Genomic DNA, 27,422 nt, shown 5'->3' with positions numbered 1-27,422 from the left:
TCAGATAATGGTTCTAGGCATATGGTTTGTCCATTGTACATAAAGAGACAAGATCAATCATATCAGTGTGGTGACAAGTAGCGTGCCAAACTCTCACTGGATTTAAACAGAGGGAACTTTTGCTGACATGAAATCTGGGGAAAATGAATGGAATTATATTAGGACAACTATTGATCACTATTATGAGACTACCACAACAAGTTATTATGAAACAAGTACATTGATTTTTGGAAAAAAACCTGTTTGTGGATAAAATGATAGAACAAAATTGGGATCAACTGAAAAACTAATACAAATCAGAGGAACAGTAATGTCATAATCAGTACATTAGTGATTAAATTGATATTATCCTTCACAAATAAATCAATATTCTTCACAAATTGTTTTGCATAACAATGATGATTTTGCTGGAATAATATCCACTGTAAAAATGATTTTAAGGTTCTTTGAAGAGAGGCTCCCAAGAAGCTTTGGATTCATAGTTCAAAATGCTGGAAATAGAGGTTGGCAAAGAAAATGCTAGTTATTGCTGAAAAAAACTATTTTGAGGGGTGCTGTTATCATTTTTACATGAACATGGAAGACCTCAGAGCTGAGAAAGAGACAGGATCATTTCTCAATTCCAGTCTTCTTGTTAGGAAACTGGTTTAGTGACACTAACCTTGACAACAAAAGCTGGGGAATTGTGGGAGGGGTGGGGCAGGAGTAACATAAACTATAACTGTTACTCTCACAAGTGTGGAAGCTCAATGAAACTTAATACTTAACAGTTTGGACCTGTATCAAAACAAGTGCCACTACAGTCTGCCAAATCAGATTACATAATGATCAAGCTCTAAAAAATCACAATAGTTACCCCGCAGAATATGGGAGCAGAATTTTATTTACTCTACACCTACACAGAAAGAACTGAAGAAATAAAAGCATAAGACTCTTTTAAGAATGGTTATGCTATGTCACGGTGGGGAGAAAGAGATTTCAGGGCATATTTTGAAAAACTGCTTGTAATGCACTATAAAGGAGACCCTCAACCTTTTTTATAATGTGATTACTTCTTCCATAAGGCAACTTCTTAGTAAACCTATTCTCCTCTAGGTAGGACCTCCTTCTAATAAGAGATAAGGAAAGGGTAGCTGTGCCTTCAGTCTGATGAATTCAGACGCAGTATTTTCTAAAATCTATTTGAATGTGCTCTTGGCCATCCTTGCATTAGTCCATAACTGAGAAAACAGATTTAGTTAAAAGTATTGGTATATTGTACTCCCTGCCACAGTGTCACAACTCTTACAGACAGCTTCTCACACAGTGCTGTTGAAGAAAGTAGAAGAGAAAGGCAACTGTCTTGTATCTAATTGCTTTGCCAGGGTTATCATATTTAATCTCATAACACCCTAGTGAGGAGCTGAAGCACAGTGGGTGTGCTGAAGCACACGAGACACTTTAATGTGAAGTATAGCATAGTTTACTGCACAGTAAGCCTTGCTAATCATGAGTAAATCAGCTACCTGCAAATGCAAGTAGCAAATTTGCTTGCAATTACTAACGGCGCAGTAACGTTACTAACGGTGCAGTAATGTCTGTTTAGGCACATGACCAGGAGCAAATCTGCTTTTGGTTGGCTGGCCACTAGGGGACAGGAGATTGCTCGCTCCCCCTGGAAGCTGCCTGCTGCTGTAGCAGGCTCCACCACCAGAGCCTTGGTGGGGACTATGTCCTCCTGCCCCAGCAGCAGGGAACTCCAAGCCCCCCACCCTCACTCTGAGATTGTGATTGGGGAGCGGAGACTGGGAGATCCTTCTTCATCATCATGATCAGGGAGCAGGGGGCTGGGAGATCCTTATCCCCCAATGCCAGCTCTGCAACCGTGGGGATTGGGCTGAGAGATCCTTATCTCCCAGCACCTGCTCTGTGACTGCGGGGCCTGCAATGCACAATTCTTGTCTCCTAGCCTGAGCCCTGTGACTGCAGGGCTCAACCTGGGATATAAGGATCTCCCAGTGCCAGCCCCACTGTTGCAGAGGTGGTGTTGAGAGCTCCCTGCTGGCAGGGGCTGGGAAGCCTGTTCCCTACCCAGCTCCACAATCATAGAGCTGGGTGGGGTACAAGCTTCTCAGCTTGTTCCCCACTCAGCTCCATGATTGCAGAGCTGTTCCCCGCCACACTCGGTGATTGCAGAGTTGAGCAGGGAACAAACCCTGCAGCCTGTTCCCAACCCAGCTCTACGATCTTAGAGCTGAGAGAGGAACAGGCTCTCCTGTCCCCACCCCACAATTGTGGAGTAGGGGCTAGGAACTGTCTTGCTCAGAGGTAGGTCCCAGCACCCTGCCCTGATCCAGTGGGGCAGCTAGTAGTGAGCCCCCACTAGATGGGGAATCCCTACCTAGCCAGGGGCTTGCTGAAAGCTGCCCCATCGAAGATCAAGGAAGTGGTTGAGACCTGCCCCTCCCCTGCTGCTCTTTGGATAGAAAACTGACTGGATCATTGGGTTCAGAAGGTAATTATCAATGGCTTGATGTCTAGTTGGCAGCCATTATCAAGTGAAGTGCCCCAGGGATTGGTCTTGGGACTGGTTTTGTTCAATGTCTTCATCAATGACCTGGAAGATGGCATAAAGTGTACCTTCAGCAATTTTGCAGATGATACCTATCTGGGGAGAATAGTAGACACAGATCCACAGAAGTTTAGGGCTGGAAGGGACCTCGTGAGATCATTGGGTCCAACCCCCCTGTTTTGGGCAGGAAAGACTACTAGGGTCAAATAACCCCAGAAAGGTGTGTGTCCAGTCTCTAGTGGGTAGGGCTAGGATTCAGAGTGACCTAAACAAATTGGATGATGTGGCCAAAATGAATCTCATGAGGTTCACCAAGGAAAAGTGCAAAGTCCTGCATTTAGGATGGAACAATTCCACATACCAATAAAAGCTGGGAGCTGAATGGTTGGGTAGCAACTGTATAGAAAATGACCTGGGGGTTACAGTGGACAATAAGCTGAATATGAGCCAACAGTGTGCCCTTGTTGCAAAGAAGGCTAACAGCATACTGGGCTGCATTGATAGGTATGTTGCCAGCAGATCAAGGGAAGTGATTATTTCCCTCTATTCAGCACTGGTGAGGCCAAATCTGGAGTACTGTGTTCAGTTTTGGGCCCCCACTACAGAAGGATGTGGACAAATTTGAGATAGGCCAGCAGAGGGCAACAAAAATGGTGAGGGGGCTTGGGCACATGTCTTATAAGGAGAGACTGAGGGAACTGGACTTATTTAGTTTGGAGAAGAGAAGACTAAGAGGGGACTTATTAGCAGTCTTCAACTACCTGAAAGGGGGTTCCAAAGAGGATGGTGCTAGACTGTTCTCAGTCATAGCCAATGACAGAACAAGGAACAATGGTCTCAAGTTGCAGCATGGGAAGTTTAGGTTAGATATTAGGAAGAATTTTCACACTAGAAGGATAGTAAAATACTGGAATGGGTTATCTATGTTGTGGAAACTCCATCCTTGGAGTTTTTTAAGAACTAGCTAGACAAAGCTGTGGCTGGGACGATTTAGGTGGGGATGGTCCTGCTGTGAACAGGGGGTTGGACTAGATGATTTCCTGAAGCCCCTTCGAACCCTAATTTTCTATGATTCTATGGTTCTTTCCATGTGTCCTGTCCTGATCAGGGATCCATGTCTGGGAGCTCCCTGCTGCTGGAGCAGGAAGACATTGCCCCCTGGTCAGGGAGCAATGTCCCAGCCTTGGCCAGGAGACAGCTTTCTCCTGGTCCAGTGCTCTCTGTTAACCCCTGGGCTAGCACCCAGGGGGAGCCTAGAGTACCCCCTGGTGGTGGCAGCAGCCCACTGCAGGACCCCAGGCAGTGAGAGCAGTTTGCTGCCATTAGCAGTAAATCTGTTTCTGCTTCCCTACATATGTAGATGCCTGCTTGGTTGTGCTGCTTGCAAGTAAACTGCTCCTGGATCTAATGCACATATGGACACACCTAGTGAGACTAAAGGCCTGATCCAAACCATTCATGTAGATTCCTCAGTGGAACTGAAATGGAACTTTGGTGCTTTATCTCCAAATGTTATCCAGATTGACTTCACCAGCTGCAAAAACCAATGGGTGAGTCTGTTCAGTAGGTGTCTCTATTCTGGCACAGGTATGCAGATTTAAGCTGATGTACACATGCAGAGGAGATCCAGATCAAGAACTGAAGGCATTTAACTCCTGGTTAAGCTCAGTTTTTTTCCAGATCAGAATGGTCAGGCCTAACCCCTGACATCAACAGGATTGAGTCCAGTATAAAGCACTGATGATGGTGCTCCTCAGCTTTTTCACAAAAACCTAGTGATTAAGCCACTTATCCAGTAATTTAGAGGCCTGAGCCCTAGGCCTTCTGTAACCTGGAGGTAATCAAATCCACATCTATCTATTTCCTTTCAGAGTACCTTAGTTACCCCGGGAATAGAGTATGCTAGGTGGAGGCATGTTCCAACATCCCTGTTGAAGCTGTGGCACTCGGCAACCAGTGATACAAGATTCATGGGGGCAGAAGAAGAACAAGGAAGAGTTCAGTGAGGTGGGAGCCCAGGGTTTTGGACCCTGGTCATAAGATTGTCTATGCATTTTATATTAGAAAAGCATTGATAAACGCCCCCCAGTAATAACAGTGACAGTAGGGTCTGATGTACAGTGTTCTTTCCCTCAAGGCACTGCAATCATTACTAGGCTGTCAAGAAATGCCTTCTTTTGCTTTCATCTTTTTGCCCAATGATTCTTGAATTCTCTTCTGCCTACTGTTGTGACTTCAATAGAAGAGGCAGCAGGGACTCCCCCCAATTATACTACTCTATAATTTTAATGCAGGGACATCAAAGTCACCCCAGGCTGGATCCAGACTGTGGGGCTCCTCCTGGGTTGTATCCATTGGAGCCACCAGCAGTTGATCGAGGTGAATGCTGAGGGTCTGGCAGGCACAGGGCGAGTGAGGGCTATATCTGCACCCCCTGCCTCACCCCCACTGATGGCCAGGTCTACTTGGGCTCAGGGGCCCTAAATTCTGTGACAGGACATGTCCCAAGCAATTTCCAATAGTCTGCTGGTAGCTTGGTGGACCAGATGGGATGGCTCCATGGGCTGAATCTAGCCAGTGGGCCATAACTTTAACAACCCTTGACTAGTGGTTAGAGGATTCTCCTGGAAGGTGGGAGATGTGGGTATGAATCTCCTTGGACTTAGAAAGCTCTAGGATCCAGCTCTCCCACTTCCTCAGTGAGTTTTTCACTCACCAGGCTATTGCCACCACCTATGTTTTCAAGTGAAACTTACCATGGGGGGTCATGCACTGTACTGAACTGCTGTTAGTGTGAGTCAGGTGTCTTCCCATTAAATGTTCTAGGTCCAGAAAGGATGGAGGTGCCTAACGGCAAACCCTGAGTCAATTGCGTAAGCTCTGAGGAAGAGCAGGAATCTAGACACACCTCAGCGCCTAATGTTTCCTGTTGGCTGCCTATGGCATCTCCTTGCTCTGAACCATACTTTTTCAAAGACTATATGTGAATCCTAGGCACTAAACCTTCTCTATTTGGATCGTACATAGGGGCAAGACTCATAATGTTTAGGTACTGCAACACTTAAGCAGAGACATTTAGAATAATTTGGATCTGACCCTAAATTGACTAAGCTCATGCAGGAAGACCCAAGATATGACTTCTTAATTCTAGACTCTCTAAAAAGCTGCCTTTCTTGTATTCCACTTTCTAGTTGGCTGAAAGTCAAAACAGCGTAATTTAAAGGAGGCAGCATAGGAACTTGAGGCATTTGTGTAACAAAAGGAAAAAAATCAGTCTGTTGTACCTAGAGAACAGGTATTTCAAGGTATTGCCTAGCCCATTGGTATAACATAATGATGCACTATGTCACAGGTTAAGGCCCCTAAAAATAAGGCCAAAGCCTCCAAACCATTGAGGCTTAACCTAGGACACAGATGGTAATAACCCTTTCACCTCTGCCAAATTATTAGGACAATTATTATTTGAGAAATTTTATCCTGTAAGGTCTATTCAGAGGGCATTTCAGTTGTCTCCATCTCACCGCAACCTGAGGCAAGAAGCTAAGACATGATTACTGTAGCGCTGCTTGTATTTCAGTAGAACTTGCAGACTCCAGTGAGGTCAGGACCCCTTCACACAAGACTTTGTATGCAGAAATATAGTAAGAACAGAGATTTGTAGAAAGGGGTTAATAACTTCCAGTTTCTCACTCCCTTATTACATTCCAAAACACATTTTTAAATTAATTTTATACTGTTAATTAAAAGTCATGAGTTTTAATTTTTTTCAGTGTTGCTTGAGAGAGACAGTTCCATAGATTATAAAAGTTAGTGTCTTAATGATGGATTTATTAAAACAGAAGCAAACATTTGGGGGTTTTTTAATCTAACAAAACTATGTTACCTACAAAACCAAGAAATACATTTTCTTAGAATATGAATATGCTGCCAGATTTTTTTTTCTTTCAAAACTGTCTAATTTATTCCTGTTAAGGAATCAGTTACCTGAAGAATTGACTGATTTTGAGTATACAAAAAATTCCAGTCTTTCTGATTTTTAAGTTAGCTGAGCAAGTATGTAGCCTTTATTTGACACTTTGAATTTTTTGACAGATGAAATATGCTATGCATTCTATTCCATGCCTTCTAAAGGCAGCATAATCACCATGCCTTTGATTGGCCAATTATTGTAATGCACTGCAGATATGAACTAAGGGTTTTATAAAGTCATTTCTAGGTGATGTATTAGAACAGTATTAATGCTGGCTGTATAAAATGAGATTATTTTAAAAATAATTGTAAAAAGTTATCTTTTCAAAATACAGGAAAAAGAGAGAAAGCAAGAGCAGGACAGCATGCATGCAATCACTTAGGAGGTGAGGCAACCTTCAGAGAGAACAGAAAGATAGCACAGCAATCACAAGTAAAAGAGGAGTGGGCAGAGGAGCAGCAGGTAGAAGAACAAGAATAATCATATGGAAGAAAGAAAAAGGACAGATTAGGAGCTGGACTGGAGGAAAGAAGCTGGTTCATGCAAATCTGGGGCCTCTTTCGAAACCATTTAACCAACCACCTAGGTCCTGATTCTGCAAAGTACTAAGCACTGTAAATCTGCCTGGGCTAAGTAGACAGTGACAGTGCTTAGCATATTTCAGAATAAAACCCTTAGCTTAAATCCAGCCTGCAATACTGATGCTTTTATGAGATGGAATATAAGTGGAAGATATTTACTGAAATATCATGTAGGGCAGAGCTTGCTAATCCTATCAGTTGGCTAGGTGGGGATGCTCCTAGCCTGGCCCTTGGGAAGAACCCCACATAGAACAGGCAGGTAGCGTGTGCAAGCGTGTGGGAGAGATGTGGAAACCAGCTGAGGCTGGAGTAAGATAGGAAAACTCTTATTTAAATTATGAAAGTGAGCCCCTGTGGACTAGGTGGCTTGTATATTTAAGATCCAAATTTTGATACCCCATATTTTGCTGAACTGGGAGGCTCCTTGTAAGGTGATATTAAACTAGGGTGCATCTACATGTGCAAATGCTCTGGGGTAAATTACTCTAGAGTTAACTCACCCTGGGCAGGCATCTACACATGCAGGGAAGCAGAAGCAGATTTGCTGCTCATGGCAGCAGTCTGCTCCCAACCCTGCCAGCCCCGCACAGGCCACCTGCAGTAGCCAGGGGAAGCTCTAGGCTTCCCTTAGGGGTTAGCACAGGAGCTGACAGGGAGCACAGGGCCAGGAGACAGCTGTTTCCTTGCTGGAACTGGAAGATTGCTTCCTGCCCCCAGGAGCTGCCTGCTGCTGGGACAGGCTTCACCATCAGAGCCCAGGTGGGGACAATGTCCCCCTACCCTGGCAGCAGGGAGCTCCTAGTTCCCACTCTGTAAACATGGAGCAGGAGCTGAGAGCTCCCTGCTGCTGTGGCAAGAGACACGTACCCGCCCGAGTTCTGGTGGTGGAGCCGGCCCTGGAAGCAGGCAGCTCCTGAGGGCTGGGAGCACTCCTGCTGCCTGACTGATTGGGAGCATGTTTGCTCCCTGTAGGCCATCAACATGTGCCATACTGTGCAGTAATTACTCCTGAGTAAATTTGCTACTTGTATTTACAGGTAGCAATTTTATTCAGGATTAGAGCAAATTACTGTGCAGTAAACATCTGCATATGTAGACAGTGATGATTACTACGTAGTAATTTACTCTAATCTCAAGTAAAGTGTCTTGTGCAGTCATGCCCCTACAGACAGGGTATCAGAATCTGATCCTAAATGAAGCAGAGCTAATTTCATGTCTAGTAAGATAAGCTTCCAAACTGTTTTAATTTGATCCACTTAATTTTCTAAAATATAATTTGCACGATATTTCTCTAGTGTCTCCAGTGTCTTTTTGGAATATTAGTGTATAGAAAGCATGTTAATAATTCTGACATACTTGATTTAGTTCAGGTGATGTATCTTGCAATTTTGCTGGATTGCCTTAATTTCTCTCCTTTTTTGCTCCTGCCAGCTCCAAAAATTATGCTAATTGTTCCCCTTTTATATTTCTGAAGCATTGTGCTTCCAGACTTTTGTTTCCAACTTTGTAACCATAACATCAGGCTTATCTTTATGGATTTTAATAAACTAAATCTCCTTGGAATTTCTGAATTTGAATATTCAAACTCCATCTGTTTAATATTTTTGCTTTTAATTCCTTAAATGCATTTTAATTGTTTTCTTAATATTGGAATAATAAAACCATAAATAAATACCCAGAGGGAATCCTGTACATAAAGGGAGGAATGAAGCTCCTAAAACTACCATTATTTTTTAAGCCAACTGCTCATTTTTCCCAGTGATAAATTCCTTAAGAGTCATATCTGAAGCAATTTATTGTCAACTTACTGGCAGAAGTTTTGTTTTGACTGTAGAGTGTTTACAGTAGTGTGTAGTAGCTAGGAAATATACTAGCTTCATTTCAAATGTGATTTTTTTTTCTCATTTAAGAATGTACAGTAAATGTGTCTGACATCTCTGAGCCTGGTTTGTGAATCCCAGGTGGAGATGGGGAGGATTTACAGTCAGCAAAGTCAAGACGGTAGTAGTTCTGGACACATGGGGGTGTACATGTGACACTACACTAGCAAGGTAGTGTCCACAGGCCAAACCCATGATACTGCAGATACATCCCCATAGTGATGCATTCCCCCATTACAGCATGACATAAAAATGAAGTACAAAGAGACGGTGCAGTAATAACAGCGCCATAAACGCACGCGTAGATGCGCCTGTGCAGTAGCTATTGTTTAGGTGTGCAAGTCAGTTTTCAGGAGAAACCTAGGATGCCTAGAACTTCGCATGCACCTCAGCAGTTAGGTGAGGTTCTTGTGTAGCTCACTTGAACTTAGTATACATTCCACATAAAATACAACTTTGGCACCTAAGTTAGATCTGGTGTTCAAGAAAGATGAAGTGACAACCCTATAGATTGAAATCCTCCAATTTGCCTTAGAAAATAGGTGCAACATGGACAGTTGCAGTACAAGTTTTCTCTTGCTACTTAGCTAATATCTCAGGCCTGGAAAAGTTTATTGGATTCTTTCATTTAAGATGTAGTCCCCCTCAACTCTCCCTGAACTGGAGACTCCTGAATGCCTTGAAGGACTGATCCCTTTATAACCACTCATTTCTCAGCATCTGGTAGGAGATTTTACCAGAAAGGCAATTAATGATAATTAATTAGTCAGTTTCTTTCCAGCTTCTCAAAGGTATTTAGGTACCTAATTGCTATTTGAGCACTTAACCCTCAATGAAATCAATTGGAGTTGTATGCCTGAAGACATGTGTGTGTAGTTCCCCATGATCTGGACTCAGATCTCCCACATAGATATGTTTTTGTTGTGAAACACAGCACGGCAAGATATTAAAGCATCTACTCAAAGGAAAAAGAATTAGACATAAATGAGTTTGGAGAAAAAAAAATGTCTGCATTTTAATCTGCTGCAGTCGGATGCCTGATTATTATATAGATGATTAGATGCTCCATATAAACACTGGATGGAATATCAACTTATATATCTGAGCATTGTACATTTTTTCTGTATATTATATATGTTGGTGTGTTAATTGCAAATCAAAAACATAAGAAAAACACAGCTCACTGCATGTCACCAAAGAATGGGGAAAGGAGCTTTGTTAACATTTTTTAGAAGTAGTTCTAAAGCCAGACAATCAGCAAACATGGTCAACTATGTTGACTACATACTTCACAAATCAGCTGGTGAAGATGTGTGCTTTTTATTCTGTTTCTATTACGTTTGTTTTGCTCCTTTGCAAACAGAATTCTTGCTCCCTGTAGTCTCATCGTATAAACAGGATTATGGTTGCCACATAATGCTTTATGCACAAAACAAGCAAAATGCTAGAAATCGGGGTTAGGAATAAGCTGAAAAAAATAGTGATGTAACGAGAGATGCAGCCTGTGTTCGTCAGCCTTTTTATGAAGTGTAGACTTAGTGTTGATTGCAATTTTTGCACTGAAAAGTATGTTGGTCATGAAAATTAATGAAAGGGTTCTATCATACATAACCACCGAGGGAATTCAACCCTCTAGATCAACTAAAATCCACCTCAGGTGGGGATAAAAATCCCAGGGTTTCAATTGTAGCTGTCAGATATGAAATGTTTTAGCTAAAAATGTTCATCTGTTGTCAGATGGATAGACTTTTCTTAACCTGTCAGTTTTTAAGCTAAAGGGAATAACATGAACTGGATTTCAGTGACCACCTGACATTGAGTCTTCAGCTTATGCATTCTTACTCATTTTTCATTGAGCATTTTGGACAAAGCCTGTATTTAATCTCAAATCAGCACAGAAGCAAGTATATTTTTTAAAAATGTAAATTCAAAATTATAAAGAAGAAAAATTGCTCCTGGCAAGCTGAGAATCCCTCAAGGCACAGAGTGAGGCTGGCAGACAGCAGCATTCACTCACTCATAGCCAAAAAACTGGAAACTCACACTACACCAAAGCACTCATATAGAATCAACTTCTTCCACCAGGTTTATTCCTACTAACTCCCAGATCCACAGAGAGAAATGACTAAATCTCCATTTTAATAGCTTCTGTCAGTAGTTTTGCTCTGCAAGGACTGTTTCAGCAGTTTTGGTGGTAGTATATACCATTTTCCTGATTAACAGCCATTTTATAACTAGTGTAATTGGCCACAAATCAGGGGAATGTCATAATGTAGCAAGAAAATATTCCTATCTCCGTCACAGCCCAGGCCTGGATTCCTGGAGGATGTATTACTTGAGTGGTTTACGGGTTTTCATTACTTTAACTAATGTACTACCTGTAGTGCAGAGAGGGAAATTCTAAACTAATGATCACTTCTGTCTACCAGCTCTTTATAGAGTGCCCATCATCTGTCTTTCACTTTTACATTTCCAGTGGGGATCCTGAAACAGGTGGCTTTGTAAGAATTGGAAGGAGGTCTCGTTCTATTACTTTTAGCCTTAGCTTCACTTTCCATCCTAGAAACACCAAGACGCACAGAAGGGATTATGTTAACAATGCCTGTAATAACATCATTCTGGAGCAAAGACTGGAGTGGGTGGGGGAAGGGGGAAGGGTGAGGGGGGAGTGGAGAATTCATCACTGTTCTGTCCTGACAGTATCTACATTCAGGGCACAACTTTTAACTGATTTCTACAGGGTGTGTAGAACGTGTGTCTATATTTTCTAACATGCTGAATCCATACAATGATATGTTATTTTATGTTGTTGCAAACCACTTACTATATATCATATTAAAGAACCTTAGTGAAAAACCATCAGTCACATTAACCTTAACAAAGTTGCAAGAGAATAGATGAAAATCTAAGTCATGAATTTATAAATGCCCCTTTCTGTGTATGAGTCAGGACTGACTTATGTATAACTTGAGACTCTCTGAATTTCCCTGTCTGATTTATAAAGTTGAGATATCTTTACATTTTGGCAGAGATGACACTGTAACAGAATTATATTTAAATAATGTATTATTTAGATTAAAACATAGGTTTTCAGGGCCAGATCGGACTCCCTACAGTACATATGGAATTTGCACGTATCCGGGGACAGAACCTGGCTTGCTTATTACTTTATATTTCAGCAGTCTTGACTTGTGGAACACCATCCCTAAAAAATGGCTATTCCAATATAACTGTATAACTTATCTAGAAAGTTGTAATGCATCAATTACTGTCACAGACTCAGTTACACTATTTGTAGCACAAGCTGGTCAAAAAAAATGTGATCATCAAAACTGATGGAGAAAGGACAGTGCTGCTATATCGTGACCAAGCTACATACACATACACTGGCCAGGGAAACTGGCCAACAGTCCATGTTGTAGTAAGCTGCAATCCGGAAAGACATGTATTAGTTTAATCACTGGGTCCCTTGGAAGGGGATGCATTCTTCCTTCCCTAGCTACATTGCCTACTACTCCTGCTACCTAGTATCTGTGTATTATGTAATATGTATTACTGTGGGTTCCTTCACTAGTTCTATATCCTTCAGTAAATGCAGCAGTAAAGACAACCAATAGAGTTTTATGTAAAGGGCAACCCAAATGTACACCCAGTTTTATTAGTGCTTCAAATTTTCAAGTCCACCAAGCTCCTACTTCGTAAAAAATATTTTTATCTTTTAAGAATGACGGTAAAACATGGTTAATGACCTCTTTAAACCAAATAGCTCTTTCCTACTTGTTAAATATGTTCCCAGAATTGAAAACCTAGGGCCGCCAAAAAAAATCCCCCCAAAAACCATGGATGGCTAAAAAGTGATCCTGAGGTCTACAGGTCAGAACTTCTATAAGGCCAAAGAGAGTTCTTTATGTGAGACTGTGGACTGGATCCTACCGGCATCTGAACCAGATCTGTCTGGTTTCTTGCAAAAACAAATTTAAACTACTGTAAGTATTGACAAAGAAAGGTTTTGGGCATCATCAATAATAATAAAAAAAGACATAGCTAAGATCTGATTGTAGAATATTTATTGTTGGCAATTTTTTAGTGATGATGCATGAAGCAAAGAGATCAGAGTTTGATTTTCAGATACTATGATGAACCTACAATTTGTCAACAAATAGATAATATCAGCAATTGTTTTTTTTCTGGCTAGCCCAAGAACTGTGTTTTCCAGGTAGTATAACATTGCTGTCCTCCTGCATATTTCTAGATGCCTGTAACTTGCCATGATAATTTCAGTTAAAAGAACACAATGTTGTGACAATTATTTAAAATTCAAAAGATGCCAGAGTCCTCATGCATACCTCTTTCAAAAGACCTGTGATTGCACTTTCAATTTTAATAGAAGAATGGCAGTCAGAGAGATACTGGCATTAAGTCACAAAATTACCACTCAGAATTTGATAACATATCTCATAACTGTAAGGAATGGCTAGCAGTTGGATACTTCAAAAAAAAGTTGTATGATTGATTAACTTGATGACTCTTTTCTGTCCAAATTACATTGAACCACTGACCCAATGTGGCACACTTCTGGAGGTACTTTTAGGGGGAGGTAGAAGTAAAAAAACCCAAGATTCCCCAGTTGAAATAACTTAATTACAGACATTTTTCACAAGAGCAAAATAATTATTAAAAAAATTTTTATTCTGCTTACTAAATATTCCCCTTCCACTTTTAGCCAATCAAATAATGTATTTTTCACTTCCTGTCCTAAAGTATTGTGGAGAAATGTTATGTTTCTTCAACCTAAGGAGGCTAGTATTAGTGTTGCAATAGGTGATTTTGTGTTTTCTTGAAAAAGTTGATAGGAAACTGTGGGATCTGTCTAGAGTAAAAGCTCTAGAAGCAAGCCACTATTGATTGCATGATACCTGAACAGGTCAAAAAATAGGAAATGTAGTCACTGATAATACATTCAATAACTGAATGTAGAAGGAAAGTACTCAAATGCATTATTTGTTAATAGATTTTGACTAGGTTTACTAGCTACAGAAGTAAATGATTGCATTTCAAGGTCAAGATTCTGACTTTAGACAAAGCTACAGAGGCTGGATCCACACATATAGGCACATGAGGTTTGTGGCACAGCAAACCTCTTTGTGGCACCACAAATTGCATTCCCAATATGTTAAAATGTTCCCCACACTGCAAATTTGCGGTGCAGGTGCAAAATTTGCTACCAGGAGATCCAGGTAGCAAAAAAACCCTGCTGAGATAAAAAGTGGTGCAGTGGACACCACAGAAGGGTGCGCTGGCAGACACAGAGGTCCTTCTGTACATGTTGTGGCTGCCAGCCAGAGTATCTCCCCTCCTTTAGTTCTGGCCAGGCTTCTCCAGAACACCAGGAGTCAGAAGTAGTGGAAAAATGGCAGTTTCCCTCTAATTTTGCCCTGCACCAAAGTAGACATGTTGGGGCATGCACAGTGGTTAAAAGTAGTGGCAAAAATTTGTGCTGCTATTTTTTTCCCACTACAAACATGTGCCTTTGCATGTGGGGCACAGAAAAAATTGGCCGAAAGAAGAAAATGTTTCTCAGTTTTCAATCAAATATTTGCAATTTTTAAGACAAAATTTCTTTCTTTATGGTGGCTGAAAACTCATTTTCCTTTTTCATAAAAAGTTGATTTTTTTTGTTTTTGCTTAAAACAGGCAAAAACAAAACAATGCTGACTTACCTACTCAGGTCAGTGAAATGGAGGAGCTAAGCCTTCATCATCCACCACTCATCCATGGTTGCCATTTGCCATCGGAGGCAAATACCTGAACTCAAAAACCAGGTATTCCAGGTAGTCATAAAACGCTACGTTAAGCTATTTAGTGTTTTGCATGGACTTTTTGCCCCAAAGTTAAAACTCATCCTAAATAGACATATATACAAATCACACTCATTTTCTACTGATGTAGCTTCATATACAATACCTACCTTTAACATCATTTTCTAGCTGTTTGGCCTCATTAAGAACCCGGAAACTTTTCTGAAGAGAGCTCTTGGCACCATCCTTTAATGATCCTTGAGGACCAGATACCTGTAAGCAAACCATCAGTATCACTTACAAAAAAGTATTTTTTTAAAATAGTTCAGCATAAGTTTAAAGTCATAAAATGCAGAAGGCAAAGAATGTAGCTAAAGAGTGATCAAAATTTTAAGTGGTCATCAATGTGCTCTGAATTATATGCCACTGTCATTACCCTGGTCCTACAACAAGAGACTAATAAAATACTTGCCGTTAAATTAATTTATTTTTATTTTTACAGGAAACCAGAGCTCTCTTAGAATGTCAGTGATGAAGCTAATAAAAGAAAGAAAAAGAAATTGTTTATGAGTATTAAGGAAGTAGGATTGAATGTCAGAACTTATATAAATCTTGACCTCTTTCTACAACTATGGACACAGAAACATATATACAGTCCTCCTCCATTATACCAGCTATAAAACCTTTAATAGACTGAACCTCACAACCCTAACTCTAATACAGAGCACAAAGATGTTCTCATAGCAATTATATTTCTTTAGTTTAACAATGTCAGTCAAGAAAAGGTGAAATGAATGAAATGGGATTCAAAAAGAAGAAAAGGGTAAACTACAATTTAATCTGAAAGACTTTCATTACATTAATAATGATCAGGATTTATCTAGGCATGCTATATATCACTCCCTCTGTTCCAAGAAATACAAAATGTTGTACTTTCAGTGCAATGGTTGATCAATAGGAAGACTTTTTAAAATTAGATGAGTATTTTCAGTTGCTAGGAAATATTCTAGAATGCGAAACATTTGCCCTTCAGTGTGTAAGAAAGAATTCAGGTCACTCCATAATGCAGAATGCATCAGAGAATACACTTGACAGCCAGAAAACATTTGATATTAGTCATGGGTCATAGCCTTGTAACAAGTATGTAATTATGAAGTAACTGCTTTTCATTTTCCAGGGCAGACACATACTCAAAAATAACTAGGTGCCAATTATTATTATTATTCATTATTTATATTATGGTAGATCCCTGAGGTCATATTTTGAACAATCTCTCCCAATCTCTGCTATTTCTTTGCTACACTTTAAAGACCATACATTCCCTTGTCCACGTTACAATCTTGGGAGAAGCCTAAAATATTTCAGAAAATCATGATAAGGTTCTTTGGAAGGTAGTATTTCACTGCTTATGGCATTGTATCATGGAAATATACTGTTGCAAAGTTCAGGTTCACTGCAATCATCTCATAGTACTTGCACATATACTTTAACTATGTGCTTAACTGCTGTCCTAAGACTGGTATTGAGTTTTGGCTTAAGCATGTGAAACAGGACTGACTTGTTGAGTGGTAATGACACATTTCTACACTCACAGGGTGCATCCAGATAAGCCTGCACGTGCCTCTTGCAGTGTCTCAAACCCCTTTGACATGCTGCAAGAGGCACGTGCAGGAACAGGAAAAGGTTCCCCTCATTGCAAGTTTGCAGTATGGGGGTAAAATTAGACCCCTAGATATCGAGGGGGTCAAAAAAAAAAAACAGAGCTAAAAAAGTAGGGGAGGGCATGGTTTGGGCAACAGAGGCTGGGTCCTCCACAGAGACGCTCTGGCTGCCAGAGTGTCTCTGTGGTTGGCCTAGTCCTGGGGCTGAAGCGTGGTGCCTGCCCGTGCAGGGCAGGCAGTGTGCCAGCAGCAGGGCTCCAGTGCCAGTAAGTAAGGGGTCAGGGGGGCTGGAGGAGGGGGAGGGGACTATGGCAGACATATCAATAAGACATTGCCCAGCTGATTGCTCTGTCTCCCACTCTCTTTCTGTCTTTATATATAGTTGTCTTTTGTTTTAATCATGGAGAAAGATGGACTTCAGGTTATTTTACAGAGTGACTGGGATTTTTTTATCAGGGATTTTTCAGTTTTCCAGTAGGAAATGCCAGAATTTCTGCTAGGGAGGCCAGTGGCAGCTTTTTTGTACTGATGGGGCCAGGACAGGGCATCTTTTTATACTGCTGGGGACAACACAGGTGCTGGCCCTGGGCTTCTCTCTGGCCCTGGGTTCTAGCTCACCCTGGCTGCAGATCTGGGAGGAGCCAGGCAGTGTTATTTTGCACCAAGTGGCACAATTTGCTCCAAACCAAAATGCATGTCTGAGCATGTGCGCTGAGGCAAAAAGCCCCAGCTCAAATTTGCACCGCTTCTATTTGAGCTGCTGCAAATAGTGTGTACGTGCCTGCATGTGTGGACACATCCACATGGGGCCTCAAGCTATAGTCACTGTGCACACAAATCTGCTAATAGGAAATGATATACAGGATCACAGAGACAAAGCAAAGCAGGACTGAAAGGTCATCTAGTCCAGTTCCCTACTCAAGACAGGATTATCACTGACTACATCATACCAACAAACTGAGTGTCTAACCTGCACTTGAAAACTTTCAAGGATGGAGATTCCACAGCTTCTCCAGTTTCTCCAGGTAGCCCATTCTAATGCTTGACCATCCTCGTAGTCAGAAAGTTCCTTCTAATTGCCAACCTAAATTTCATCTGCTGTAGCTTGAGGCAATTGCTCTGAATCCCATCCCCTTTGGCACAGAGTAAAATCCACCTCCATCCTCTCTTTAATCACCCTTCACATATTTGAAGACTGGTATCAACCCCTCCCCTCCCCCAAGTCTTCTCTTCCCCAGGCTAAATAACCATAGTTGTTTCAGTTTTTCCTTATAAGTCTTGCTTTCCAGGTCCCTAACCATTTTTGTTTTTCTATGCTGGGCTTTCTCTAATCTGTCTACATCCTTCTTGAAACATGGGGCCCAAAACTGGATATATTACTCTGGGGTAAAACTCACAAGTGGTGAATAAAGCAGAAGAAGCACTTCCCTTGGTTCGCAAGTTAAACTCCTATTAATATAACAATGTATGCCGTTGGCCTTTTTTGCACCAAGGGCACAATGCTGTCTTATATCCAGCTTCTGGTCTGCTATAACCCCAAGGTCCTTCTCTGAAGTACTGCAACATATCCAGTCATTCCTCTGTCTGTAATTGTGCTTGCTTGCATTTATTCCATCCCAAGTTCAGGACTCTGCACATCTTCTGCATGTCATCCGATTGACTGCAGACTATTTCTTCAGTCTATCCATATCATTCTGGATCCTAGACCTTCCCTCTGGAGTATCTGCAGTTCCTCTCAGTTTGGTATCAGCTGCACATTTACTAAGCATACACTCTATTCCATTGTCCAAATCATTAATGAAGATATTAAACAATGCTGGAGCCAGGAGAGACTCCTTGTAGAATTAAGACTTTATTTTTAGCATCCAGTAACACTCAGTTGAAGTATAATAACAATCCCCATAAGGAGGGTTCAAATTATGGGGTGACTTGGGGGTGGGGCTGAGCCCCCCATAACAGATGAGATCTCCTGCATAAGAAACAAGAGCCCCCTTGGCATCCAGGCAGAAACTGCTATTTAGTGTGGGGAAAAAATGGCTCCTCTCCTTCTTTGCTGCTGGATGCTTTTTCCTGCAGCTGTCTAGAGCCTGTGCCCCAGCTGCCCTGCAGCCTCTGTCTGCCACTGCTGCCACCACCACCTCCAGCCCCTCAAGAGTCAGAGTGTAATTCAAGCCCTGCCCATAAGGTATAGATAAAAGCCCAAACATTCATTAAAAAGAATGATTCATGCACAATCATTACTTGATCCCCAATTAAATAAAGGGACTACTCTCACAGAGCACCAGCGGTCTCTGTCCAACCACCTGCCTGGCACAACATACTGCTCCACCTCCCCACCAGGCTCCAACCCAGGACTTCTGAACAACCATCTGGCACTGAGCTATGGAACTGGGGAGTGTCCCGGCCAAACCAAGATGTATGGTCACACTATGAGTAACGGACAGTAATTAGGGCTGAGTGACGCATGCTACAGACTGATATTAAAGTACATAATGCTGATATTAAAAAAAAAAGAAATAAAGATGGACAGATTAAAAAGTCTATTGAAGAAGAAATGTGATACTTAAAAACTCTAAGTTAATCAAGACATCTTATGCAAAATGAGCATTTTACTGGCTTGTGGCTTGAAAGATATAGACTTAGTGAAAAGCACAGACATTAACAATATCTGACTGTGCGTGACATCATGTTCAGGTGCGTGGGCAATTTTGAGTGATGATAAACTCCTTTGTGATTTAATAAAGCTGCCAGCCAATAGTATGTGATACTCTATTTTGATTAACTGAAGCAGTCATGTGATAAAACAGAAGTAAAAGACAAAAGAAAGATGGTGTGGTCCAGTGAATAGTCGAGGAACCAAAACTCAGGAGATGTGCCAGTAACCTAGAGCCAAATACTTTACTTCTCTGTGCCTCCACATTTTCTCTATTATTAGCTGTGTGTTTTGTCTCTTTAGACTGTAAAATCTTTGGGTTAGGAACTGTAAATACGCAATGTCTATAATGGTGGGGTCCCAACTGAAGATTGGGACTTACATGTGCTTTGGTAAAAATAAACCACATTTTCTTGAATACCAACTGTCCTTCCAAATAGCTAAAGCTTTAACCCTCTCAAAGCCACTGCTGAGTTGGCAGTAGCTATGAAGGCTAAAGCTTTAGCTGAAAGAGGAGAGTGAGTGACATTGAGGAATGTGCTTTCCCCCTCCTGCATGTCCAGCATGGAGGCAGCCCCCAGCAGCTATTATAGTACCCTCAAGCCTCCACTCTGGTGTGGGAGTTGGCTTCTGCACTTAAGACATGCACCCCAAATTTGGAGGACTTATTTCAGGGGAAAGTGGGATATGTGGTATGCCCACATGTGGTATGCAAGTAAATATAGTAATCCTAAAAGCTACAATTTCACGATGCATAAATGCATGGCCTAATTTTGCAATTCCATGGGAATGATGAATGATTCAATGGGCAAACTTTGAATAAATATTTAATATTCAAGAAAAAATATTTATTAAACCATATAGAGGATGTATAGATAATAAACTCATGGTAAATGCCTTGAAAAGTGGGCTACATAGTTAGGCTGCATCACTCTTACCTTCTCTCTGTCCCCATGATTTTGAATAATTTGGCAGAGTGGTAGCCAGAGTGGTTGAGCGTGTTCCTTCTACCTGTCGGCTGGTTATGGTACTATTTTGAGTGGTAGGAGGCCTGGGCATGAACCCTCTCAAACCCAGCCGAGTCTTCCACATTCTGGGTGGGTGTTCCCTTTACTGAGCTACCACATGGCCACTAGCTGTTTTTTTTAATGAAAATGCCCTGGCTGCTGTGTTTTGTGAAGACCCACGTTCTGTTGGTGTCTGTTAGGAGTCATCTAAAAACATCTACTCTGATTAGACCCTTTAGGGAAATTGTCTTTCTGTAGACCTGGGGCTTAATTAACTGTAAATTAAATAAGTGTACTCTACATAGAATGCAGTCATAGCTTTAGATATATTGACCTGCTTTTCAAAGATAACTTCAATTGTAAAGGTTTATTTAAAGCAACTTAAAATTATTTAAACAAATTTGAAATAATAAAGATACTTTGTATTTTTGCAGGGTCTTCCGTCTTAGCATTTTACATAAACGTGGCTAATAAATGAAGTCTCCTGTCATTCCCATACCTAAGATTCCAAGACATCCTTGTTTGCATTTTTTAGAAAAAAGGCACAGCGATAACCTCATTCACACACAAAAAGTCACTAGTAGAGCTGGGACTAGGACCCATTTAACACCTAGCCCCTTGTTTTAGCTTCAAAGCCGCTAAATTATTCTACTCTAAATATATTAACATGTTAAAAAACACACACACAAAATAGGCATATTTGAAGTCTTCCTTTGAAAATGTAATTTTAAACTGTGAACTGGAAGCCAAATCTTTTATCATGATTTGTCCTTTCAGTCAGTTACCATGATCACCATTGCCATCTCATCTAAGTAATGGGCTGTGGAAAACTGCTTGAACACTAAAGATCTTCATCTGTGATTAATTTATTTTTCTTTTAAAGGATAGAATGAAACCTTCATATAAAGCATGGGAGGAATACTTCTGTCATATTTTTAATATGGTTTATCCTTTCTAGTAATCTATCAGGCTTCCAGCTACTGTGATATTTCTTAGCTTTGTCTACTGCCAGCTTCTACCACTATCAACTTAATTTTATGATAAAACATCCTTCCAATTAAAGTAACTTAAACCCTAATGGGACCACACACAAAGTTGCAGTTAAAAATCTGTGTTGCATAGAAGCAAGTATTTTATTGCAGTGGTGTTTAAGCATTTCTCATTTGTGGACCCCTACAAAACTTCAAATGGAGAGGTGGATCCCTTTGAAAATTTTGAATGGAGATGCAAACCCCTTTGAATTGTAAGTGTGGGTATTCACATACTTTTGAATGATCACAGTCATCTTTGGCAGACCCTTTAGACATAGTCTTCAGGCCTCCAGGCATCCACGGACCACAGGCTGAAAACCACCGTTTAATTGTATTCACTTCAGGATGGAATGGCAGGGTGTTTATGGACATGCTCTGGCAGTAGGAGGGGGGTGCTCCAAGAGCTGCTCTAATTAAAGTGCCCAGAGCATCATGTATATCAGCATCCCTGTGCTGAAAAATGGTGGCAGGGGTGCTTTAACTAACAAAATTTAGTTAAAGTGCCCCTGCCACCACTTTTTAAGCATGGGGACACTGATACATGTGACACTGGAGTTGGCTGGAGCATGGTAATTACCATGCTCTAGCCAACTCAATTAATTGAGTCTGCTGGAGTCTGCATCACAGCAGCCTTTCTGTATGTGTATAGGTGCCTGCAAATACTTAGCATGGCTTCTCTCTTACAAACTAATTGCCTATAAAACAGTTACCTCCATGTCCCTACTCCTCTATCAGTTTGGTGCCCATTGTAGACTTACAGCATATAATATAAATAGACTACATCTAATGAATCCATAAACATGGAAATGCTTTAAAGGCTGCCTTAATCAAGATTTGCACTCTTTCCTCACTATTCATTTGTATCTATTTATAAAACATTGTCCATCTCCTTTCTCTCTCCCCTTACAAATTGTCTAGCCACTTTCTCTCCATAGTATAATCATCTGGTTCGTTGCCTGTCTGATGTATGCCCTTTTGTAGTCATATTGTAATTGCCTGCTTTGTTGCTTCTTTCCTTGTCAACCATCATAATATGTCTGCCTCAGACTTTATGAGTCATCAAAGGACTAAAGCAAAGTTATAGGTATTAAATTCTAGTCAGCCAAATAAACCCAAAATTTCTGTGCTGTTGTATTATAATTAGTAGTTCACAATAGAAGCAACAATTTTTTACGCAGCTAAGACATACCAATATGTGGGGTGCCATTTTCACAGTAAAGAAATTCAGGAATTAGAGTTATTTGTAATATAAGCCAACAACTTAAATAAAAGAAAACAGGGATGCCATTTGTTTGATTTCTAGATTGTTTACCCCTTCGTGAACATTTAGACCATAACCCTTCACAGGGCTCCCAATGCTTTGAATCCTCTGACATTTGTATTCCTTTTGTTATCTACTTGTACCATCAATATTTCTTTAGCTGGTATATGGTCTTTCAATTTCACGCCATTCCATCATCTTTAGAACTATTTTCTACCTGAGGTGCAGGTCAGTTGCTTCCTTATTTGCCTCCATATATAAATTCTTAACTCCTTCATTGCATGGCACACCAAAAGTGTATGGAAACACTCAAAACCTTTTCTATCTATGATGTGTTTTTGTAGTGGAGAAACATGCTGTACAAGTGATACTGAGGAAGTAGCATCCTGTTGTGATCCATTTAAAAAAATTCCTTTGGGAATCCTCTTGAAAAGTGCATGCAGTTTATTATTCTGTGATGTGAAATTTAGTAGAGACCAGAAAATAAGTTTTATTGTTATAATGTTATGTAGTTTATTATATTCACCCATTCAGTTTCCAAGAATCATTCCTACTTTATGAAGCTCATCCCCCTTCCAGAGTGGAATGGCTCTATCATGTCCAGGTTTGTTTTTCCTTTGATGCCCTTGTTGCAGAGAGTGGCCCTGTAATTTTGTAGGTTTTTTCTTTTTCTTTTTGGAACTAGTATATGAGGAGATTATTAAACTAGAAATATCTCTAGAAGTATATACTAAACATTATTAAACACGTAAATAAGATATGTATTCATCAAATATATAAAACCAACCTATTTCTGACTCCAAACTTCAGTGCAGAAGGTCCTGGCATAGTTGGGGTGGAGAGATATGTATGGACATGTAAGAGTCCAAGAACAATGCAAAGGGAAGGGAGTCCAAAAAGAAATGAGAAGGGACATAGTGATAGTAATAACCATGAAAATGCTGCATGAAGATATGTTCTCTGATATCAGCAATGGGGGGTTTTGGCAGTGGGAAAGATGTCAGTACAATAACAGAACAAAATGGAAAAAAGCTGTAGAAGTCTTGTGTATATACAGAAAAGTCTGTTTCTACAGAATCTCTTGTCTTTATAAAGAAGAGGGAAATCAACAAAAACACTTTATTTTTCTTACCATTTGTATAGCTTCATTTGCACGAGCCTTTGCTTCCCGGGCAACTTTTTCAGCTTCATCAATAGAATCCTTGATGTTGGTATAAGCATTGAAAGCTATGGTGGCATTGAACGAAAGGTTTTTAGCTTCAGCAAGGATTCTGGTAGAATGGAAAGGAAAAGCATTCTATTAAAAGCTTCCAATATAACTTTAAAGAACAAACCATATGGCTATTTTGATTCCCAATAGCTCAGATTTCTAACTATTGGCCCTAGAATGCCATGTCATACTTGCGGTTTCTGAAATGATAGCAATGTTTAATGAGACCCAAATTTTATTTGCGTTATTTTCTATAGAAAACCATTCAATGATTAGGCCAAGAGTCCAGAAGTCCTGCAACAAGTCCTATGACTCTGAGGAAAAAAACTTCCCTTGGAGTAGGGGCAAGTCCTGGGTTCCAGTACCTGCTTCAAAGATGGCTTATACATTTTGCATTTAACAGTTAGCAGATACAATGCCTATCTGGGGGAGTGGGGATGTAGCTTTTGGAAGTTGGAGAAGACTAGGAATTAGAAGTTAGGATTATCCTATCTCAGGTGATGGCACTCATTCCTGGACTACACAGCCATCCTTCCTCTTGCTTATTCTCTCTGTCTTTATGACTGTTGACTTCCTTTCTTAGAAAGCTTCAGCAAGCGGAAAGAATATTCCTATCCCTAAACTAGTGGTTAGGGCCTAGACTGTAGGAGATGTAGGATTGAACCCCTGTCATCTCAGGAGAGGCCAAGAAATCACTTCCCAATTGTGTGCTCTAATCACTAAGTTATTATATGAAGGGGACCTCTAGACTCTACTACAGACATTACCTCTTTCTGGTCTTCATATTTGACTAAAAGTGGCATGGAAGTGGATCTCAAAGCTACCAGTTAACTCAGTGGTTTTCAACCATTTTAGACTTGAGGTACCCCTCAATAGACTTGAGGCATCCCTCAGAAAATGCCAGTACATAGTTTCCATTCTTTTTGTGACTACAGAAAAAGAACAGAGCAATTCTTCTGTTTCAAAGAACTCAAAAGGGCAGAATGTTTTAACACTACAGTTTGAAAACTCTGGTTGCATTCAGATGAGCAAACACATGCACTTCCCTGGGGACAAACAACAGTGTCACACAGTTGTGCCAAGGGAACTTGTTCCAAGGGAACACCCGTGCATGCTTGCTCTGGTGTGTGGCAAATTGCCTTGGGCAGAGTAGGGGAGGCTGGGGTCCTAGGGAACTCCCAAGGCTCCAGAAGCAGCAATCCAGAACACAGAGCCTGGCCAGCAGCCGAAGCATGCCTTAGCTGGCCAGAGTCCAGTTTTGGGGGGTGCACATGACCATCATTTGCACCAATTCGCCTTTTTCTAGTGCAGGGTTTTTTTTACACTGGGATGTCAAAAAACATCCCTGCCCTGCAAATTAGCAGTGCAAGGGATGCCTGCATGTGTGGTGTGTGTGACATCGCATACTGTACTTGTGCACTCATCTGGATGCACCCTCTGAGTTTATTGCATGAATCATGTTTGCACACCTAGCAGTTCTAATGTTGTGCAGCACTCAGTGGCGCCCTTTAAAAGATATCAAGACACCCTAGTTGAGAATTTCAGAGTGAATCTCAGGCGTGCTCCTCAGGGGGCTGAGACACAAAGACACTTGTTTTGTGAATACCAAACAGCCTTTCACATGCCTAAGCAATCTAATTGACCAAGACAGCAGGGCCTCTGAACATGTGCAACAGTTGAATTTTAGGCAATAAATAAGGCTTTATGGTATAAATTTATGTCTTAAGGGTCCTGGATTTAGGTGGGGCTTCTCTGAATTACTCATTTGCACTAAGTCCCATTTTAGACTTTAAGTCCTATAGTGAATCTCACCCTTAGTTTCCTTGTGTCTTTGTCAAATGGGGATTAAAAAGTAGTTGTGTACAGAGCTGTGTATGAAACCCATTTTTGTGGTTTGGTAGTCAAATGAAAAAATTAGTTGGGGGTGGAGAGGGTAGGGAAAATCTCTTCTGTCTGACCTGAATTAAGTTTTCAATTTTTCTCACCAAAAGAAAATGCTCATTTCATGTGAAATGTTTAATTAAAGATCATTATGATTTAAATGAGACATAATTATAACACATATTTCCATATTCACTGGAGCAAGGAGTAGAGCGCAGCTGTCCCACTTCCCAGTAGAGTTCCTAAGCACCAAGCTAGTGAATCAATTTCTCTCAGTCTCTTGCTCTTTGAGCAACTATTTATGTACTTTATAGGAAGTGGTACAGCTTCAACAGCAGGCACTTAAGAAGACATACCTCAGAAAACCCTACCGCCTGCTGATTAGGACATGCACCTGAATGACTTGGGGTTCATTGTTTCAAAATCTCTCCCTGAATCAGACAGTGGATTTAAATTTGGATCTTCTGCTTCCCAGGAGACTATTCTAACCACCAGGTTATTCAGGGCTGGGAGTGGAGTTTTTCACGTCATCTTCCTGGAGCTGTCACATATTGTATAAAATACTTGAAATAGTCATTGAGGTTGAAAGCAAGAAAAAATGATTCTCTGGTCCCCCGCTCCAGTAATTATTTTCTTATTTAAACAAAATGTAAAAGAATCATCAGGAGAGATTAAGAGCACTGTCTATCCCTCTTAATCTGACAATCTTGTAGTTAAAGTACTCTCTCAAATTGATGGCTCCAATCCTGTCAAATGGAGGGAAACCTAGATTATCTCCTCCTACTACACCACCCCGATTTTTGTGGGGGAGATTGTGGGGCTCAGTGGGCTGACTAACATGGCACTTCTCAGTGAATCTACTACTGGCTGAAAAAAAAAATGGCCCAGGTCTAGTTCTAAGAATAAATATTTTTAAAAGATTATGAGGTGCTCAAATGCCATTTATATAAGTACCTAAGAAGAATACCTACACAGACTTAGGTAGCTAAGTGTGATCCTTTTCCATTCTGCTTGAGTCCCTAAAAATGTATACTTTTTATGACTTAGCCTTTAGGCTAAGATGATGATGCCTTATGCAAATAGACATGTGAACTTCTATGAGCTTGAACAAGGAAGAGTTGGGTCACACATGATCATTTACTAGATGGAGCACGATTTGCCCCCTAATGTCTGTACATGAAGTAAACAGCTTTATCTTCAATTTGCAGTTATTAATTAAAGATTAGGTTTTAAAATGCATTTGATTTTTCCTTTATACTGTATATTCTGAGAGATTTGCAGTGCATATCTAGAGCAGATAAAAGTATCATTTGCATGGTACTGTTACACTGCAGTGAAGAATACATTATCATGAGTGATGGAGACCATGACCTCCCAAGGGCTAAGTTGTCATCTTATGTTAAGACACTATAGAGATGCACCCAGAAGAAATGCCTATTTAATACAGTTAAAGAAAGCCAAAGTAGCATTGCCAACCTTTCATTATAGAGGTAAAAATATCCCCATTCCTGTAAACTTCTTTCACCTCTTTACCTAGCTCCTTCAAGGACTGTGTCTTTGCACTTATCTATCTGTATACAATACAGAAATTGGATGTGGCATCACTCAGATAGCTTAAACCTGGAGGTGTAGCACAAAACTGACCCATGTCCTAATCAGACAATGTATGCATCTTCTTCAAATTCTACTTCCTTTTTACAGCAGTCTTCAAAAACATTTTATTCAGAAGGCTCAATTCACCATTACTTTACATCTCTCCCTTAAAACAAATTAAACACAGCATCCATGTAGTGTGACTACACTGACTAGGATGCTGATAATTTTGTAGGTACCAAATACTTTATCAGAGGAAATTTCATGGGTTTTTTTCCTCCCAAAAAGACTATCTTCAGGCATGGGGACAACAGTTAAAAGCTTCTGCTCAAAAGCCTTCATAAT

General features: G+C 40.6%; 1 protein-coding gene across 1 annotated transcript in view; it reads right to left on the bottom strand.

The window, feature by feature from the left end:
• The window catches only part of LAMA2 (laminin subunit alpha 2), a 437,413-nt gene that overhangs the window by 85,314 nt on the left and 324,677 nt on the right, over positions 1 to 27,422 (bottom strand). Inside the window, exons 42-43 of the mRNA XM_090032537.1 lie at positions 23,526 to 23,664; positions 14,951 to 15,053 (exon numbers count right to left, since the gene is read on the bottom strand). Coding sequence (XP_089888663.1) covers positions 14,951 to 15,053; positions 23,526 to 23,664 — 242 coding nt within the window. The remainder of the gene's footprint in view (positions 1 to 14,950; positions 15,054 to 23,525; positions 23,665 to 27,422) is intronic.

This window comes from Crocodylus siamensis, chromosome 1 (assembly GCF_052110815.1).
Source record: "Crocodylus siamensis isolate JL-2025a chromosome 1, ASM5211081v1, whole genome shotgun sequence".
In the NCBI taxonomy this organism is placed as follows: Eukaryota; Metazoa; Chordata; order Crocodylia; family Crocodylidae; genus Crocodylus; species Crocodylus siamensis.
Note: the sequence above shows the minus strand (reverse complement) of the source record. Positions and strands in the feature narration are given on the sequence as shown.